General features: G+C 47.1%; 1 protein-coding gene across 1 annotated transcript in view; it reads left to right on the top strand.

Annotated features, from left to right (window-relative positions):
• Window positions 1-21281, top strand: part of RFC1 (replication factor C subunit 1) — an 85366-nt gene that overhangs the window by 17604 nt on the left and 46481 nt on the right. The window contains exon 5 of the mRNA XM_088482986.1: window positions 20679-20899. Within this exon, the coding sequence (XP_088339112.1) occupies window positions 20679-20899 (221 nt within the window). The remainder of the gene's footprint in view (window positions 1-20678; window positions 20900-21281) is intronic.

Here is a 21281-nt window from a genome sequence, read left to right as displayed (position 1 = left end):
AAACATTCCTTAGAGCTGTCTCAAACTCTGTCCTCAAGGAACCCTAACAGTGCATGTTTTCAAGGTTTCCTTAGGAATAATTCGTGCCACCTGTAGATCTGTTGTGTTAAGCTGGGTACACACTATACGATCTATCGTCCGATGTATAAAGTTCCGATGCGGGTTGGAACGATATATCATTCACATCGTATAGTGTGCTTGCCCAATCCGTTGATCACTGCCGCTGTTCATTGAATTGTCCCATCTGCTGTGCTGGACATCAGATGGGACGATTTCCTGGCCGATGCTCTGATGTTACATGCAGCATGTAATGATCAATTCCACGTATGCCAGATCGTGTACGGTGACGCAATGTATCAGTTACATCGCATTGCTTGGTCGTCTAGTGTGTACCCAGCATAAGTCTATTAGCACACTTGTGCTTCAGCTAGATGATCTGAAAACATGCACTGTTCGGATTCCATGAGGGCCTGGTTTGAGAAACGGATTCTGGTCCATGCTTTCATGTAGTACACTGATCTCACTTCTATGTGCACATTATCCTGCTAGAATCTAGATGTAGCCATTAGAAGATTGGTATAAAGGCTGTGGGATATAAGCAATGCTCCTATGGCAGGAAGTGTCCATGTTCTGCATGTTGCAGCAGAAATCCAGATTTGTCAGAGTAGGTGACATTTTTCCCATAATCCGCTGTGCAGGTCTGGTGCGATTGTGCCCACTGTATCCTCTCATTCTGTGCTGTGCATTCCGCATACAGTGCCACTGTTGTAGTGCATGGTTGTATGAGTTACTGTTTCCTTTCCTGTCAGCTTGAATCAGTCTGACCATTCTCCTCTGACCATTCACATCAACCAGGTGATTCAGGGCCTGATTCAGCAAGGAAGACCGTTGCTGCTACGCACACTACCGGCTGATTGTTGTGTACCGCGCATGCATCGCAGTGCGCGAACTAGCTAGTGCGATCGTGACTGCGATCGCAGAGATTACGCAGACGCATCGCAGAGTGATTGACAGGAAGTGCCATTTGTGGGTGGTAACGGGGGTCGACCGAACGCAGGCGTGCGAGAGTGTGTTTCAACGCTGTTGCAGGGGCGTGCATAAATTAGCCACTGCGATGCCCTACGGGGATCGCAGAGGACTCATAGCGTGCATGGAAGTTAGCAATTTCTTAGTAAGGTCAGGGCTTGTGGAAGTGTGTGAGGCTGCGATGGTGCTCTATTGTACCTATGGTTTTGCAGTCTTGATAAACATTACGGATGTGTGCTAAGTAAAGTGGGCGTCCTTATGTTGTGCAACGGCGGCATTGCGATCGCAATGGATTAGCATACTATCGCAGTGAGACTGTGTGCGTAATCGATATTGCATTTGCATGTGTGATTTGTAGTGAATCAGGCCCTCGGCTCACAGAACTGCTGCTGCTAACATGATGTTATCTTGCTATAGGCACCATTCTCTGTAAACTCTAGAGACTGCAATGGGTGGAAATCCCAATAGATTAGTAGTTTCTATGATACTCAAACCTCTCCGTCTGGCAGCAATAATCTTTCCACGGTCACATCACTTAGATCACACCTATTGCCAGAATGGAGATGAGATGTAACAACCAAACTGAGCATTTTCACCATGCTTTCATTCTACCAGAGTTGCTGTCACGTGATTGATTCGATGTTTGCAGTAACGAGCAGGTGTACCTAATAGTGGCCCCATCTGTCAGTGCATGAAGATTTGCTCCCCTGTTACTATACTGCTTTGCGATAGTCAGCTATTGGTCCTGACCATAATATCTATGCTTATGAAATATACATTTTTACAAGTCTCGCACTAAAGGGTTAATTAAATTACCAGCACGTCCCCTTGCGTCGTGAGTAATGAGGCTATATGCCGCACCTACGGTACCTCTGGGCTCGTGGGTTTTTGTTCACATAGGGCTGTGTACTAAAATCCACAAGTCCTAGGTGAGATCGGGCCGCGAAGGGTGTGAGTTGAGGGGTCTTTGGCGGCATTACCACCCTGCTACAATGGCAACTCACCCCCTCTCTGGGCAAATTGAATTGACCTCTAACTGTTACAAACAGTCTTTTAAATGACCTTGATTCCCGTTCTCTACACTAAAAATACATGAGTAGGTTATTTTGTATAAAAGACTGTGTTCCTAAGGTGGTTAGAGATGGCTAATGGGTAATAAAATGATTAAAGTCTTTGCTGCTCGCTCCCCATATATCAGCCCACCTCATTTGTCTGCTGCCACTCCTAATCCACCACTGTTCTATCTCTAGGCAGTAACTGGGCCAACGTTGCTCGTCAATAGATCTGTACCATTTGGATGATGGTTTGTAATCCAGCATTTGTGTGTTCTGCAGGGAGTTACTTTTAGGTTTGTTTGCTCCAATTGTTCATTCTGAACATGTCAAGTTCCCACTTCCATCTCTCCATTGTAGACGCTGGTTTATATATATTTATCTTGCCGAGTATAAATGTGACATTTATTTGTATACTTCCTAGCAGGCATAGTTTAAAGGTTTACAATATTTTTATTACTGTGTTTTTCTGTTTGCCCATCAATGTTTGTAGAAGTCCATTCGTGATTAATTCATCTGAATCTTTGAACCCAAGCTACAGCTCAGCATTAATTTTCATGGAAACATTTAATTTCAATAATGGCTATTAATAGCATTTTACGGCTTCGATCTTAGGACCTGATTCAGACCTGCTCGCTAGGATGCGCGCGTTCGTTGCAGGTGATTTTTGTGTTCCGCGCATGCATCACATTGCGCGTGCGCGAACCACTGCGATAGACTGGCATTCACTCGCTCGCTCAGCATAGACAGCCCAGTTAAATGAGTGATAGGAGAGGCCGTCTGTGGGTGGTAACGGGCTGGCCACTAGGAACGGGGGAGTGGTTGTATGAACGCAGGCGTGCCTGAGTGTTTGAACGCCGTTTCATAGGCGTGCATAATTAACAGGCAGCGTCATTGTACACGTCACCTGGTTGTATTTCACACTGAAGGGATCGCAGTGTTTGCGGTCAGGTATAGTCAACCTCAAGCGCTGCGAGCATATCCGATGGTGCTCGATGTACCAGTGTTTTCATGAACTTCCGGAGATGAAGTGTGCAAGTGGGCGTCTTATGAATGGCTGGTGGGCATCTACTTACGCAAAGTGATTGCTCGCCAAGACATAGTGGGCATGCTAATGCCTTGACGAGCGATCGCCTGCCTTGCTGGGCGTGCACTGGATTTGCATACGCTGGGAGTGAGTGATCGCATCTAGCGAATGGCTCTGAATCAAGTCCTTAGTCTGTTTCCTAATTTACAGTAGGGGGGGGGGGGGCTGCGTCTCTTGCATCATTTCTACTTCAGGGTCCATAGGGTATCCACAGGATACCTTGGGTATAGGTGTGACGTCAGTCGCAGGGCACCAAAGAGTTAAGCTTTCAGCCTCCCAGGATGCACTAGGTCCCCCTCCTATACCCCGCCCCCGGGCCAAGGCACCTCAGTTTAGTTTGGTGCCCGGCCGGAGTCGGGTGCACCTGTTGGAGTGGGGGCTAGAAGAGCCCCTGAAGCTTTTTCTTCATGCAGCTGTGGCTGCACATCTGGATGAACAGCATGGACAGTCAGTCCTGACGTCCATGCTATCTTCCCTACACCCCGCCGGTACCAGAACGCCGGTACTGATCCGGGGATGCTGGTGGGCGTCTGGGGTCACAGCTAGCGGTGACCCCAGATGCTCCGGACCATGGCCGGATTCAAGGGGGACAGAGGTAAGCAGCGGGGTCCCGCGGTGGGTCCCCGCTGATCACATGGTCCTAAGTCCCCAGGCAGGGGGCTCCCTGGGGACTGGTTGCAGCGTGGAGCCAGGCGACCAACCTGCGCTTCCACTACCCCCTGGGACAGCGGACCGCAGCAGAGCGGTAGCGCTGCGGCGTCCCAGGGGTTAAATGCATGCCAGGGGAGCGCGCCTTCCCTGTCTCACAGCCGGCGCCTCCCCCGCTGCACACAGCCCTCTCTGCATGCTGCCGACTGGTCCTGTGTCAGCGCTCCTCCCCCAGGCCAGCTTCTCTCTGCTCCTCGGCGGCCATCTTCTCTGCAACGCATGGTGAACGCTGCTGGAAGTCTGGAAGGAAGCATCGTGGTCTGGGTCCCCCCGCATACCTCTCCTCCGCTGTGGCTCAGGTCTGTGTATGCAGCGCTGTGTCCTACCAGGCCCTGTGTCTGTGTAGTTGAGTGATCAGCGCTGTTAGTGCAGGAATTGTTATTTCTCTGCATTGTATGTGACTGTGCTAGCGCTGCCTGTAACTTTTCTTCTCTAAACTGTCAGCTTTATTACTGTCCCTGTTCTTTCTGCTAAGGCCCTTGCGGTGCGGTGCTGCAGGGTGGTCTCTCGCCTATTTAATACTTAATTGGTGAGAGAGGTCACATACGTGGTGCCATCATGTCTGAAAGTGATTTTCCCCTCCGGCTACAGTGTACCACGTGCAAAGTACCGTTAGCGGAGGGGGAGGGTAGCGCGGAGGGCCTTTGCCGGCAGTGTTTGTCCATGGCGCGGCCTATTACGGTTACAGCACCGGTACAGGAGCCGCCCTGGGCTTGTTTCGCTCAGGCGTTAACAGCTTTAGTGGGCCAGTTAGCTCCGCAGCCCGCGTTTACTCCGATGGGTTTGTCCCAGCAGTCTGTGGTGTCGTCACCCATGCAGGGGTTCCCACGACAATTGGTGGTACCCCACAGTCTCCCTATTTCCCCGCTCCCGGGTTCTCAGGAGCCAGCGTGGGTTAACTCCCTGACGAGTTCTGTACAGCACTTGTCGGATGTGTTGCAAGGGGAGTCTGTGATGCGGCCTCATAAAAGGCCGGTGGCGTCTCTGTCCGCTCCTTATGAGGATGACGAAGGGACGTCTGATGATGGGGAGATTCTGGATCCTTACGATCAGGAACCTCTCCATACTAAGGACGCTGATGCTAAGTCCAAAGTATATATTCCTGGACTTATTCGGGCGGTCCGCACAGCCTTGGTGATTGAGGACGAAGTTCCCCCAGCGGCTAAATCTAAGTATGCCTTTTTCAAAGATGTGAAGGGCGATGCCACAGTCTTTCCTCTTTCGGGTCAGTTGGTGGACCATTTAGAGGAGACGTGGAAACAACCTGGCAAAAGATACCAGCCGCAGAGACGCCTGGCGGTGGCTTATCCGTTCGCGGATAATTATTTTGCTAAGTGGGAATCCCCTCCACAGGTGGATTCTCACGTGACCCGTCTTGTCCGTAGTGCCACATTGCCGATGCCATCCATGTCCTCCCTTAAGGATGCTACGGACCGCAAGGTAGAAATCTGCCTGAAGTCCGCTTATTCCCTTGCAGGGGGGGCAGCACGGCCGGCTGTGGCCATTTGCTGGGTTGCCAGAGCGATGGAGCGCTGGGCGGATTCATTAGAGGCTTCTTTTGAATCCGACTGTCCGGCCGAACAGGCGGAGTTGATTGGCAATCTCCGTGATTCGGCCACCTACATCAACGAGGCGGCTCTAGACATTAGTACTCTGGTGTCTAGAATTTCTTCAGCAGCGGTAGCTGCTCGTCGCACCTTGTGGCTGCGATCCTGGAAGGCGGACGCAGATTCCAAGAAAGGTCTGGAAGCGTTGCCGTTTACCGGAGAAGTTCTCTTCGGTCCGGATCTGGATAAGATTGTGGCCACGCTGGCGGCAGCCAAATCTGCTTGTCTCCCGTCGGCCGCTGCTCCTTCTGGTTCTGGACCATCGTCCTTTCGGTCATCTAGGGCCCAGGGCAGGCCCAAACCACAGTCGTTTCCTCGACAGGCTGGCCCTAAGAAATCGGTCAAGCCCCGGAAACAGGCATGGAGTACCAGACGTCCGGCCCCCAAGCCAGATGACAAGCCTGCGGCCTGACGGTCCGGGTCTCCCCTTGGGGGATCCCAGGGTGGGAGGCCGCCTGCTGCAGTTCTCCCGGTGTTGGTCGTTCACTACGACAGACACTTGGGTTCTGGAGGTGGTCTCTCACGGGTACGCCCTCTCCTTCCGGCACAGACCCCCGGCTCGATTCTTCACCACGGGTCTACCATCAGACCGGAACAAGGCTACGGAGCTGCGGAAGGTATTGCACACTATGCTCCAGGCTGGAGTTATAGTGCCTGTTCCATTCTCCCAGAGGGGCCAGGGTTTCTATTCAAATCTATTTTTGGTACAGAAACCCAATGGGTCATATCGTCCGATTCTCAACCTCAAAGCACTCAACAAGTCTTTGCGGGTCCCGAAGTTTCGGATGGAGACCCTACGGTCCATCATTCTGGCGCTGGAACCTGGGGACTACATGGTGTCATTGGACATACAGGACGCTTACCTGCATGTCCCTATTCTTTTGCGCCATCAAGAGTTCCTTCGGTTTGCAATCCGCAGCGACCACTTCCAGTTTCGGGCGTTACCTTTTGGCCTGGCGACAGCACCACGTGTTTTCACCAAGGTGATGGCGGTCATGGCGGCTTCTCTGCGGCTGCAAGGAGTCCGCATGTTGCCGTACTTGGACGACCTGTTATTGGTGGCAGGATCTACAGAGCTCCTGTTACACCACTTGGACCTGACCATTGCACTGCTGCAACGGCACGGCTGGCTAATCAACTGGCAGAAGTCCACTCTAATCCCGTCTCGGAGGATTCTGCATCTTGGAGCCTTATTGGACTCGGGACAGCAAAGGATCTTCGTGACGGAGGACAAGATCTCTGCTTTACAGTCAAGGGTGCGCAGTTGTCTGCACAGCCGCCGGGTGTCCTTACACTCGGCGATGAGGTTACTGGGCTCCATGGTGTCGGTGTTCGACATGGTGGAATACGCCCAGTTTCACTCCAGACCTCTGCAGCACCTGATCCTGTCCAAGTGGAACGGGCTGCCTCAGTCTCTGAAGTTCCAGACGATTGTGCTCACCCCGTAGGTTCGCCTGTCCCTTGCGTGGTGGTTAAAGACGACCCACCTCAACAAGGGACGTCCGTTCTGGGTTCCAAATTGGGTCCTGTTGACAACGGACGCCAGTCTTCGGGGCTGGGGAGCAGTTTCGGGTCCACACTTGTTCCAGGGCAGGTGGACGCCGACAGAAGCGGAGCTTCCAATAAATATCTTGGAACTCCGTGCGGTCTTCAATGCTCTCCTGCAGGCACAGCGGTTTCTCCAGGGTCACCCGGTGCAGGTCCAGTCGGACAATGCCACCACCGTGGCCTACATAAACAGGCAAGGGGGAACTCGCAGTCGGGCGGCTCTCGTAGAGGTCTCTCGGATCCTGGTTTGGGCGGAGCGCAATCTTCCGGCCATATCAGCGGTCTTCATCCCGGGAGTGCTAAATTGGGAGGCAGATTTTCTAAGTCGCCAGGACGTTCATCCAGGGAAATGGTCCCTGCACCCGGACGTTTTTCAACTACTGGTGGACAGGTGGGGTCTTCCAGAAATCGACCTCATGGCGTCCCGGCACAACAACAAGTTGCCGGTGTACGGGTCTCGCACAAGAGACGAAGGGGCGTCTCTGGTGGATGCTCTGTCCGTCCGGTGGACGTTCAGGTTCGCATACCTGTTCCCTCCGGTCTCCCTTCTTCCACGGGTAATCCGGAAATTCAAACAGGAAGGAGGGACGCTCCTGTTGATAGCTCCCGCGTGGCCCAGACGGCACTGGTTCTCAGACCTTCAGGGTCTGTCTGTGGACAGTCCTCTGCGGTTGCCGCTACGACCGGACCTTCTGTCTCAGGGTCCTTATCTTCACCCGGACCTGACTCGGCTGTCTTTGGCGGCGTGGCTGTTGAGACGGCCATGCTGAGGTCCCGGGGGTTTTCCAGCTCTGTGGTGCGTACCATGTTACGAGCTCGGAAACCGTCTTCCGCGAGGATATACCATCGCGTGTGGCATACGTTCTTCCAGTGGTGTCGACCGAGAGGTTATGCACCGCGGGAGTTTCGTCTGTCTCGGATTCTCGCCTTCCTGCAAGCGGGACTAGATCATGGGCTTCGCCTTGCTTCTTTGAAGGTACAGGTTTCGGCCCTATCTGTCTGGTTTCACCGTAGGATTGCTACAATCCCGGATGTGCGCACCTTTATGCAAGGTGTTCTCCGTATTCAGCCGCCCTTTGTTCCACCTGTGGCGCCTTGGGATTTGGCTGTGGTCCTGAGGGCTCTCCAAGGACCGCCGTTTGAACCACTGGGCTCAGTGGATATTAAATGGCTAACAGCTAAGACTGTTTTCCTTCTGGCCGTTGCTTCAGCCAGACGTGTTTCTGAGTTAGGGGCTCTTTCTTGTAGACCCCCTTTCTTGGTTTTTCATGGGAACAGGGCAGTGCTCCGCACTCGGCCCGAGTTTCTTCCCAAAGTTGTTTCCCAGTTTCATGTTAACGAGGAAATAGTTGTTCCGGCCTTTAACTCACCGGGTCTTTCCGTGGGTGAGGCCTCTTTGGATGTTGTGCGGGCCTTAAGGACTTATGTTGACCGCACTTCTTCGTTTAGGAAGTCGGACGCTTTGTTGTCCTCTATGGCTTCTGTAAAAAGGGTTGGCCTGCTTCAAAGCAAACTTTGGCAGCCTGGATCCGTATGGCTATTTCTGAAGCTTATCTTCATGAAGGCCTACCGGTCCCTCCTTCTCTGAAGGCTCATTCCACTAGGTCTGTGGGTCCTTCGTGGGCAGCTCGACGTGGTGCCTCGGCAGTTCAGATCTGCAAGGCTGCTACGTGGTCTTCTGTCCATACCTTCGTGAGGTATTACAGGTTTGACACCTTCGCCTCTCAGGATGCTTCCTTCGGGCGGCGGATTCTCCTTTCTGCACAGGAGCGTCCCCACCCTTAAAGGATACTGCTTTGGGACATCCCCAAGGTATCCTGTGGATACCCTATGGACCCTGAAGTAGAAAATATGAGATATGGTAAGAACTTGCCCTTGTTATCTCTATTTCTACGAAGTCCATAGGGTTCCACAGGACTCCCGCCCTGTCGCACCTGTGCTGCAGATGGGCTTTGCTCTGGTCACCGGTTTTCCGTCTCCCTCTGATGAGAATGTGATTCTTGTATGTGTCCAGATCTTTGTTCTCTCTCTTCCTTCTCCTCCTCCGGCCTATGGCTTGGTAACTAACTGAGGTGCCTTGGCCCGGGTTCGGGGTATAGGAGGGGGACCTAGTGCATCCTGGGAGGCTGAAAGCTTAACTCTTTGGTGCCCTGCGACTGACATCACACCTATACCCAAGGTATCCTGTGGAACCCTATGGACTTCGTAGAAATAGAGATAACAAGGGTAAGTTCTTACCATATCTCATATTTTCTCACGTTTCCCTAATTAACTATGACGTGATCGCTTTAGGAATCACTAAGGATAATGATCTCGGGACTTATTTTTTATTATTGGGTGTATATATGTACAGTAGCATCTTGTATATGTTTTATGCCACTATAACTGATCTATTGGCTTTTTCTCCGCTGATTTTTTATTTATTTTTTTCTTTTTACATGAAACCGTGCTTACTAACATAGATTATTTATCCCCTGAAATTACAGCATGTTGCTTTGGGAAGACTGATCATTGTTTCTAAAGCAGTTTACAGACCATAATTCCACATAGCTACATTTACAGTTTAAGGGATGTACTTTATCCTTTGTGTGAATTTTTAAATGTTGAAACAAAGGTGTCAAATCAATTAAGTGCAAGTTTGAGAATGCAAATTTGTTTCATGAAACTCGCAGACATAGCACGAATACACGCATCTGAGAAATCCGAGATTCAATTAGAAATGCTAATTAACTGTAGTCGCGGGGAGGGTATACGACTTCTCTATAAAAGGGCAACACCCCAAAACTGGCAACTGAGATAGCAGGACTATATAGAAGGCTGTTGGTGGCCATAAGGACAGTACTGGTGGTTCTTAAATGGTGTCAAATGGCTGTTTTGTGCTTTTTCTTTTTTCTTTTATTAATTGACAAAAAAAATTATAGCAAGCCAGTGTTTTACATCAAATTAAAGTCTTTCCAGCATTTTGGGGTTCAGAAAAAATGTCTGTATAGTAGTTTTTCAGTGTTTTTATACAAGTTTGTAAAAAGTTTAAATAAATACTTAATCTCTCATCTGCAAGTTCAAAACACCTCTCCCATCAATACAACACCTCCACATACCTGTCCCACATCATTTACACCTCCGCATACCTGTCCCACATCATTTACACCTCCGCATACCTGCCCCACATCATTTACACCTCCGCATACTTGTCCCACATCATTTACACCTCCGCATACCTGTCCTACATCATTTACACCTCCACATACCTGTCCTACTTCATGTACACCTCTACATACCTGTCCCACATCATTTACACCTCCACATACCTGCCCCACATCATTTACACCTCCACATACTTGTCCCACATCATTTACACCTCCGCATACCTGTCCTACATCATTTACACCTCCACATACCTGTCCTACTTCATGTACACCTCCACATACCTGTCCTACTTCATGTACACCTCTACATACCTGTCCCACATCACTTACACCTCCACATACCTGTCTCACATTATTTAACCCATTATTAAGCATTTTAAAGAAATTCACCTGAAAACTGACATGTCTTTATTACCTAAATAATGCATTTAAACCCCTCCAAGCGCAGGATTACTCATGCACTGTGTCCTGACATTGCTACCTTAAAATCCTACCTTTTCACCTGCTCGGGGGAGGGGTATGCACAAAAATACGCACATTTGCTGGGAAAATCAATGTGACTTTGAATTGCAATTGGAATTCACATTGTGAATTTGTTGTGAAAATGGCTCTCAGGAACCTACTCGCACCTAATTGAATTGACCCCAAAACGTCTCATTTTCAAGCTTGTAATTATTTAATATGTAAACTATATTGACATGCATCTATTCAGTGCTTGTATAGTGTCAGTTGATATGTACAAATCCACCTTTTCACTGCAGTTTGCCATGTATGATGTCCGTGTTATACCATACGCTAATATAAATGTGGTACAACCCATTGCCTGGTACTTGCACGGTTCCCTTCGTTTTACTACATTGTTCCGTGGTACACTCCAAGCGTGAATGCTGTCAGTGCGGGAATGGTTCATAGGGTTAATCTTGATACACCTATTCGCTGACAGCCAGGCATTGGTCAAGGTTGTCTGGCAGTGGAGGGAGGTGAATGTTTTGTTGAATTAGTAGCTCAAGGTTACTGGTCTCTAACCATAGGTTAAGGCTATAGCGGGCAATATTGTATTTTTTGGTCATGTTCTGTTTCTATCATGTCGGGATTTTGTGTCAGTCTTTTCTTATCCAGGTAATGTTTTATTTATTTACATCAGATTGTTCACAAGTGGCTTGTTTTACCAAAAAGTAAGGGTAGTGCTTTAAAGAACAATAATGGTTACCCCACCCGGATTAGGACAGTTTAAATCCTGGACGGTTGGTTCACATTGTAGGGTTGATTTTAACTCTGCAAGTCCGGGCGAGTAAGTATGGCTATATGCTGCACCTCCGGTAGCTCCGGGCTGCTGATTTTTGTACACAGCTGACGGTGTTTCCATGCAGCTAGCCTGTTCCCTCTTTTCTTGTGGTGATTTCTCCTGGAGCAACTACTGTAATTGGTTATATTTTATTCTAAAGTTGCGCTAATATGTATTTATGCACATTTTGTATAATGTCTTGGGAACTTTTTGTCCACTTTACTGGGGCATCCAGGGGTCACAATATAATTGAATATATACGGCAAACTCCCAAAACCTTTATTATCTTTTTATAATACACTCTTCTGTCCGCACTCTTCGTTCACATAATACATGCCGCCTTTCATGCTAATTGGTTACTTCCTCCCACTCCCGCCTCCAAGATTTTGCCCGTGCTGCTCCTCACCTTTGGAATTCCCTCCCTCTCCCCATCAGACTCTGCACCTCTCTACAATCTTTCAAACGAGCTGATAAGACCCACTGCTTCATTAAAGCCTTCCAGCTCTCATCCTAACTTGCTGCTACATCTTCCCTCCTCCCCGCCTACCCCATCTGTGTCGCTCCTGTTTGTCTGCCCCTCCCTTAAAGAATGTAAGCTCTTTCGAGCAGGGTCCTCTACCTTCTTGTGCTTCTCCCTACTGTAATTTAATTGGTCTCTTACTCCCCACTAGGGCAACCAACACTTGGCTGCTTATGTGGGCGTAAAGGTCGCTAATATAGCAATGTTTATTATACATGTCCATGTCCTGCTTTGTATTGTACTGTAAGTCACTGGTTACTTATTGTTTATGTACTATATAAGGCGCTGCGGAACACTTGTGGCGCCATATAAATAAATGATGATGATGATGATAATAATCAATTTGTCTTTTAGGTTTGGCAATCACCCAGGTTAAACTAGATTGGTCATCCACATGTAACTACATAGTAAGCAGTCATTTGAACAGACAACATATGAATACACACGTGCTATTATGATCTACATGCCAGCAGACTCTTATAAACTGGCACAAAGTGCTTGGTAGGGCCAAGTGGCAACGTACATTCTAAAACGTTTGAGAGACCTGGGGATAGAATTACTAAAGCTACTAAAACAAGCAAGTGGTGGTGTTGCCCATAGCAACAAATTAGATTACCATATATACTCGAGTATAAGTCGACCCGAATATAAGCCGAGGTACCTACTTTTACCACAAAAAACTGGGAAAACTTATTGACTCGAGTATAAGCCTAGGGTGGGATATGCAGCAGCTGGTAGTGCCCCCAGTAGTACTTCCCCCTGGTTGTGCCCCCAGTAGTAATCCCCCCTGGTAGTGCTCCCAGTGGTAATCCCCCCTTTCAGTGCCCCCAGTAGTAATCCCCCAGTGGTAATCCCCCCTTTCAGTGCCCCCAGTAGCAATCCCCCCCTGGTAGTACCTCCAGTGGTAATCCCCCCTTTTAGTGCCCCCTGTAGTAATCGCCCCCTGGTAGTGCTCCTTGTAGTAATCGCCCCCTGTAGTCCCCGCCCCCCCCCCCCCCCAATCCCCCAGTAGAGAGAGACGTAATAAGAATAAAAAAAAAAAATCACTTACCTGAAACTTCCGCTCCTGGTCCCGCCGCTAACAGCTCCTCCGGCCGCTTTGCATGGGAGAGACGTCATGACGTTTCTCCCATTACCCACTGTGGGAGCTGGAAGATGGCTCCCGCAGTGGGAGCAGCAGCAGCCGCTGAGAGTCTGTCAGACTCTCAGCGGCTGCTGATTACAACAAACACAGCTGCTGGCTCCGGCGGCTGTGTGTTTGTGCTGTGTAGCGCTGTCCGAACTCCGTCCGGTCAGCGCTACACTTCACTCGAGTATAAGCCGAGGGGGTACTTTTTCAGCACAAAAAATGTGCTGAAAAACTCGGCTTATACTCGAGTATATAGAAATGATAGACAGAATTTGGTTGCTATGGGCAACACCACCAAAGGTTAAATTTTTGCATTGGTTCCATTTTTTTCACCTTGGATACGTAACTTTATCTCACACTGTGGGCCATATTCAATTAGAGGCGAAAAGCCATATTCGTCTGTTTTTTTTTTTTTTTGAGAAAATTTTGCCTAAAAAAATTCGCCAAATTCAATTCCAGGACAATTTCGCCTAAGTGGAAACAATTCTCCAAAAATGATTCTCCAATCAATAGCTGGTGAAAAGAAATGCAAAATCTTTATTTTAGGGTGCAAACGTGGGGAAACAACTCAGACCCCTTGGGACAGCCCCCCCCCAAAGGACAAATCTGCAAAAAACACAAAAACCTAAGAACACACCAAAAAAGACATGTCATTTTTGGGTTGAAAATGTAAAAAGTGCTGGGATAAACATAAATAGTAACGAAATAGACTTCTTGGGGGTCCCCAAGTATGGGTCAGGTGTTTTTGGGATTGCAGGTGCATGCAGCAGGTGGATTTTTCATGTTTTTAAAAAGTTCACTTTAGAGACATAAAAACATGCTAGCACCCATTTTCAAGTACCCCAAATTTGACAGGACTACTTATTCTCATCAAAAAATACAGCTTTATGCCATTCTTCATCACTTTTACAAAGACGCTAATAGCAAGCAATTTGCACAACTTAAGTACCCAAAATAGTCTTATTAGGGCTATTAGTACACATCTATAGTGATTCCCTATGTTAATATATCTTTTTCTGGGGTACAGACTGATTTCCCCAATTCTTTCAGTACTTTTCGCCTGTTCCGTATTTGCCTATTTCCGTTTTCGCCTGTTTTGCAATTGAATTAGGCGAAAAGCGGGGACGAGCACGGAATAAATTCGCCTCTGAAACAGGCGAATGAAGCGAAAAGTCGGATGTCTGAAAACTTTGCCTCCTAATTGAATTCCCCTCTGTGTATCTATGCAGAGGGGTGTCTCCTTTATACAGTATGTTTATCTAATAATCGTGGATGGCCTGTTCTGAGATCAGCTTGTGCACTGGGTGCAGGGACAACTGATTTCCCGCCAGTGGGTGTCATACTGCAGGGGACACAATGAAGGCACAAGGCTGGGAACTAATCGAAAGAGGTCTCAGCCGGACTAAAGCAGGGTGCATCCTTATACAATCTTCGTCTCAATCACCCAATGTCAGGCGATCATGTATAGGTGTGTATGCAGGAGCATAAGGCGATAAACTGCATGTAACGCACCTGCAGTGGTCTGGATCAGGAGGTCGCATCTTATGTGCTGTTTAATATTTTTCCGACTGACTTTCCGAACTCTTATAGGCCTGTACTCACTGAGCTATTTCTAGCACTGTGTGTACGGGGCTCACAGGGGGGGTCAAGCTGGGAACACTGTACTCTGCTGATCAGGAGCATTTACCTGATCAGCCGAGTGATCACCAAGGTGTGTATCCAGCTTAAGTCCTGGATTGGGTGGGGGAAGAATGCTGTGCCATCCGTGATGCCCACATACACAATACTAAAACAACATTGTCAGTTGACGCTAATATGGAGAACAGCTCTTACAGAAGCACGTAGCCATCGCTGTGTGTCTCCCCTGTAATTTGGGATAACAAGTTGTCCTGGTGAAATGACTGTTTTTCTTTAGTGTGATGACTTTTGTGTGTCTATGGCTTACAGGGCAGCCTTTAATGGAAATCCAACTTTGTTCTGTGGCTAGAAGAATTATTTTCTAATTCAAAAGTGCATTTAAAACTATTTTCAGGTTAGCTTTTTGCCCAACAAACTTGTTTTTCTTTCATCTTTACATTATTTAAAGTTATTTTAGTTCTTTCAGGAGATCTGATTCCTAGAAAAATAAATGCTTCTTTAAACTTTTCTGTTCTTACTGTATAAAGTAGCAAGTTGAGCACTAGTCCTTTCAGACATGCCGAGAATCCCGGGAATTTGGCCTGCCTCAGCCAAATTTCCGGGTTGCCGCATATGTCTGAAAGATACCTACCCGGGTAGCCGACCCTTCAATCGACCAGGGAATTTCCCGGGAAATTACCCTGGTTATGTCTGAATGGTGCTACCCGGCAATTTACTCCCGAGCTGCACCAAGCAGATTTTACATTGAGTGGGCAGCGCAAAGCGTCCTATAGGACGCTCAGCGCTGCCGTTCACCACCCCCTGCTCCGGTGGCTGTGTCGCTGTAGATCGTGACACAGAGGACCCCAGCCAGACTCTGGGGACACCCGCCAGCGCTGGAGACCGCCAACAGATCTCTGCCACAGCGGGCCGCCCGCACTCCCGCTGTACCACCAGGGCAGTATATTTACGGAAGGGGGTTCCTATCGCCTCCCCATTTGGGGGGTTGGTTGGCTGGCAAACAGGGAATAAAACAAATAATTTATTAATACAATAAAATAAAAATGACTGAATTGGCCTGCTGCATTTTGATGACCTCATCAGCGGCAGCCGGAGAGGGGATAGGCTAGGATGGGCAGACGACAGAGAAGAAGCAGGTAATCTAAAAATCCCTTCTTATGTCTGAAAGGGGTCTACCTGGGAATTTCCCGGGTAGACACTGTAGTGTGAAAGGGGGGATCTCGACCAAATACCCGGGATTTTGCACAGGATAAATTCCCGGGTCTGAGCAGGAAATTTCCCGGGTCGTATGTCTGAAAGGGGTTTTAGTCTCATTTCCTACCCTGCTTGAGTATTACTGGAGGTGTGGACTTCCATCTTATACTTATTACATCCGATACTTTAGGAAAGAAAATGTGTTCTATAGGGATTTGGCATTGGTGGAATTACCCAATCAGCACAGTGTTACTGCCCTGCAGCACTGACCCCTGGGTTCCTTTCTCTCCAGGATGCTGCAATCAGTTTGCTCTCCCCATGTATACCTCAGGGTGGTCTGCTATGGACAATCTCATGCGTGTGTAATCTGGAAATCCGCCTGATTTGCTTGGAGTACATTATGTGATTATACAGCACAGGGCAATATGTAGATGATATGTATCATAAAACTGGAGGAGCACAAATCACTGTAGCCATCCAGGTTAGTTTACTACCATATCAGAAGTTAATTGTGTGTCATCATAGTCCACTATTAACAAAGTGTGTGTGATTCGTGAGCTAGTACTACAAATTGCAATATATCACTATGCATGGTCAGGAGAATGCACAAAATTGAGGAACTAATGGACTTCTTATTCCAAAATAATACTTTTAAGGTGTGATTGACTGTGCTGAAAGCACTATTCTATACAGCCTCTATCCCCTGCTTGCCTGTGATGGTTATATTAGTCTATCATACTACTGGAATGATCACAGTAGCACAGAGTATTTGGGTTGTGCTATTATTATTATCCTTTATTTATATGGCGCCACAAGTGTTCACAGCGCCTTACAAAGTACATAACAAATAACCAGTGACTTATAGTACGATACAATCCACGACAAGGACATGGTTTATACACATTGCTGCATTAGCGAATATTACACTCAAAATAAGCAGCAGGGAGTCAGCAACCAAATGTTAGTTGCCACTTGTGAGTAGTAAGAAGTAGATGAAGGTATAAGTAAGGAAAAGCACATGAGGGAAGAGGGCCCTGCTCGTGAGAGCTTACATTCTAAAGGGGAGGGGCAGGCACACATGGGGTACACAGGGAGGAAGGAGCATGTAGTAGAGAATAAGGATGAGAACTGGAAGGCCTTCATGAAGTATAATATATTTCACTGGTTATCTGCTGACTGTAACTGCCAGTATACATAATAGAAAGCATAGTAGCATCGTGATTTTGCATTTATATGCATTAAAGGAATACTAAACCTATTTCAATATCATTTGCTCTCATACATTACCAGGTTTTCATTTCAGCCAGCCAGATTGGACAGATATCTGACAGATCATTGTATAGTGTATGCCCAGCATTAGGCTTACATCACATTAGAAGCCGTACTCTTACAGATTGCATCAGGTGTAGTTTGAGGACAACTACATTGAAGATGAGAAATAATGACCTTTGTGGCCATAGGCAGCTGTTGACTTGAGGGTGCGTGTATAGTGTGATTGATTTATTTTTTGGCATATGAAGATTATCCCGATAATATTGTCTTTCACAGACTTGAAAACATCTAACTTCTGACGAATCACCTTCTGGATGTTGTGCACTAGTGCGTTATTCATTCATGGTATAGTAGTAGCTTAAATGAATGTATTAGCCATGCCTGTACACACTGAGTCTTAGTAAATTCTACAACACTAATACACCAGTAAATGCAAATTCGCATAAATTGCATTTTAGGGCAGCCAGCATTAGCGTACAAGTTTTTAGGTGTATTGATGTGATTTTGGTAAGGATCAAGTGATTAGAATTTTTTTTAAAGACTGTAAAATGCATCATGCTGCTTACCGTGTAACACAACACAATACTGATGCTACTATATGATTAAACAGACGTGTTCGGTATTTAATGCTTTTGTAATTCAATACATAAAGCACGAATAAGGAAGCTATTGATTTGTTTTGGCCGCTTAGCGCAGAGGCCGCACTTATCTAAAATTTCCAGTGCAAGCAGAAATCTGCCTAAAGTAGGGCTTTGGGGCTCGGTGCGACGCAGGGCGCATTTTATCTGCAGCGCGCCCGGCACTGAGAGTGGGAGAAACCGCTTTACGCTGCTAATCCCGTGCATTCGGGCACGAGCATGTGGCCGTTGTAGCCAGCACCGGGCTGTCGTGCAACAATTCAATGGTTACTGTCACTTTAGACGGGAGCATTGGGCACCCAAACTAATTGAATTGCCCCCTGAAGGTCCATATAAAATCCCCAAAAGATAATATTGAGCCAGACCATGGTGAAAAATGAGACCGAATTTGTATTCTCTTTCCATGAAAGAATGACATGTAACTGTGACATAGAAGACAAAAATACATTTTAAAAACTTCTTTCCTTTTTCCTATCACTATTATAAAGGCATTGCTGTTTTATCTGCACGTGTGTTTCTTCCTATTTTACATACTTAATATCAGCTAGCAATCGGGACCTCTATCAAAATTATATCATCTTGGCACAGTTTTTATTTGTTTTAAAAGCAACATAGTGTCTTGTATTAAAAGATCGCTCATCTGCGAGTGTCAGCCTGTAGCGCTATTCATGTCTGCCAGCTGTAATATAGCAGTGCAAGGTGTAAAGCCCGGGGATAGTGTTCATCCATCAGTCCGCCATGAGTCATATAGTAAGGTGTCATGCACAGTATTAATGATCAGATTGATGGGGATAATATTTTGCTTTTTGTTTGCTTTTGATCTGCTCTTCGCAATATTGCTTAATGCATTATCGTAATTCTGTTTGGCTGGAAATAATGTTTGCCTCAACGGTTGAAATCAAATTTTGTAGGAACACAACACTTGAAGTGATTGCTAGAAAACACATAATCCGCTCTGAAGAAGGAAGGAAAGAAAGGAGGTGTTTATTTGTACTGAAGCCGCTCCGTGCCCTGCGTGTTCCCAGCAGCATACTGTCGTCTTGGTTTCTTGGGAATAAATAAGTTTATCTGATTACATTAACAGTAATAATTAAATGTGACGGAGTGTTGGTTTACCTGCTAAAACAGGATTTGGCCTTTCTATAACCCCTGGCAGCTTAAAGGAAAAGTGCCTAATAGCGTACATCTAGCACCTATATTTTTGAAGTTTTGATCAATGTCCATCTCCCGAGCTCCTGGAAAGATACTGTGCCAGGCTTCCTTGGTTTGACAGATTTGCTCCTGAATCATTGCTTTGTAAACCCTTGGCCTTTGGTGTTTACATGGATCATCTGGTTATCTACTAATGGTTTAGGCTTTCATGTGTTTATTTTGGGAGGGGGGCGATTAAATGATTTTGAAAAACTATATTTGAAGAAATTCTTCCAAACTGCTGCTAAGTAACAATGGGCTTCAGACAGGAATCCAGAAGGGGGCTTTGTTTGGTTTCAAACGTAGCATTTTGCCGGCAGATACAGCCGCAGTCACACACAGACTATAGGCATGCTGCATGTCGTTTTACTCAGCAGAAGCCACTTGTGTGTCCTATTCGCATCGTTTTGCGAAAAAGATGCATTTGAAGGTAAAAAGTTGCATGAAATGACGCTCGGCGCTACAGAGTTATGCTACGGCATGGTGCGACTAGAAGGGCTGTTTGACACGCAAAGTAGTAAGATGTAGAGTGTTCACTCTAGCTCCGGCGGCAGGCAGGGCGCCGGAGCTAGAGAGGGCAACTTTGTGCGCGCGCGCCCCAAAAAGGGGGTGTGGCCATAAAAAGGGGTGCGTGTCTATAAGACGCGTCCCCTTTTCGGCATACTTGGGGGTGTGTCCGGCACTTACGGACACACCGGGCAGCTCCCAAGCGTTGCAGACCGGGTCACCGCACATTTCTCCACCCGCGGGACACTGCGTCCTGCGGGTGAAGACGGCACCCGCAGGCTGTGAGGACAGGGCGCTTTTGCGCTCCTTCTGGAGGGCAGGGTGCTTTTTGCCTTCTAGAAGTAGGGCAGAGCGCCGCGCCCCGCTAAAACAGCCTAGCGGGAACGCTAGATGTATGTGTACACATCTGTACTTTCATTGCAGGAAAATGTATTTAGTGTTACAGCCGCTTTGCGATGCAAATAGGATGCACGCTGTAATGTAGCATTTCGCAGATACAGTCACACATAGAATATAGGCATGCCGTATATCATTATAATTCGCAGAGGTTGTTTCTGCGTCCTAATTGCATCACTTTGTAAATAGGACACATTTGTAGGTAATAAGTTGCATGAAAAGATGCTCAGCGTTACCGAGTCGCACAACACTCGCACATTGTTTAGTGCGACTTGTAGCGCATGGAGGTAAGATGTATGTGGACACATCTGTACTATCTGCATTCTAAATCTAAACCTTAAAGCAGGGGTCTTCAACCTTGGCCCTCCAGTTGCTGTTGAACTACACATCCCAGCATGCACTGCCATAGTTTTAGCATGCTGTTATATCAAAAATGTGGCAGTGCATGCTGGGATGTGTAGTTCCACAGCAGCTGGAGGGCCAAGGTTGAAGACCCCTGCCTTAAATCTTTATTTTGGATTGTACAATTTGGCACCCCTATTCCAGTTTTTTGCTCAACTATTTTATTGCCTACAGACATTTGACCCTTTTTTGTTCTAACTGATGTGTCATAATTTTGTCTTACTACATGCATTTCCTTGCCTGACGACAGTTGATGTTATATTTGTTGCTCTGTAATCTCTTATCCGGTTGGATGCTACCTTTTACGTCAGATCTGTCTCTTCTGCTTTAAGATGAAGAAGACTTTGCTTACTTGAAAAAGCCCAAGAAACCCAAAGAAAATGGAACTTCAGCTGTTTCTACCCCCATAAAGCCTCTGATCACAGCGAAAACCCTTGTGCCAACTAAAGCCAAGACCCCCGAACGGCGGCTCTGTACATCAATGGAAGATTATTTTGGGGTTGACAGTGTTAAACGATCTAATAAGAAGCTTGTGGAAAGCAAAAAGGAACAAGTAAGTCAGTCTCATTAGTTACTATGCTATTATATAGCTGTGTTTTATATCATATATGTTCATCTGTAATATGTGTGTGTGTCTGTATATGTTGTAGGGGGTATTTTTATTCCTCCTAATACGCAATATATATATATTTTTTAATAATCACTGGGTCTTCTGTGATGTGGTGGTTTTTTTGCTTGGTTGACATGATCTATTGTAGAACACTTATGTTCTATAGGGGATGCTGACGGTTGCAATGCCAACCGCCGGCTTCCCGACACTAATCCCGGCAAGGAACTAATGACAGGCGTCGAAATCCTGATGCCCGTCATTAGACCTACGCCGGGAGCCCGACACCCGGAATACCGATGTAAGGTAAGCCGGGCGCAGACAGCCG

Source organism: Taudactylus pleione, unplaced genomic scaffold, assembly GCF_031769625.1.
Source record: "Taudactylus pleione unplaced genomic scaffold, aTauple2 ptg000302l, whole genome shotgun sequence".
NCBI classification, from domain to species: domain Eukaryota; kingdom Metazoa; phylum Chordata; class Amphibia; order Anura; family Myobatrachidae; genus Taudactylus; species Taudactylus pleione.
Note: the sequence above shows the minus strand (reverse complement) of the source record. Positions and strands in the feature narration are given on the sequence as shown.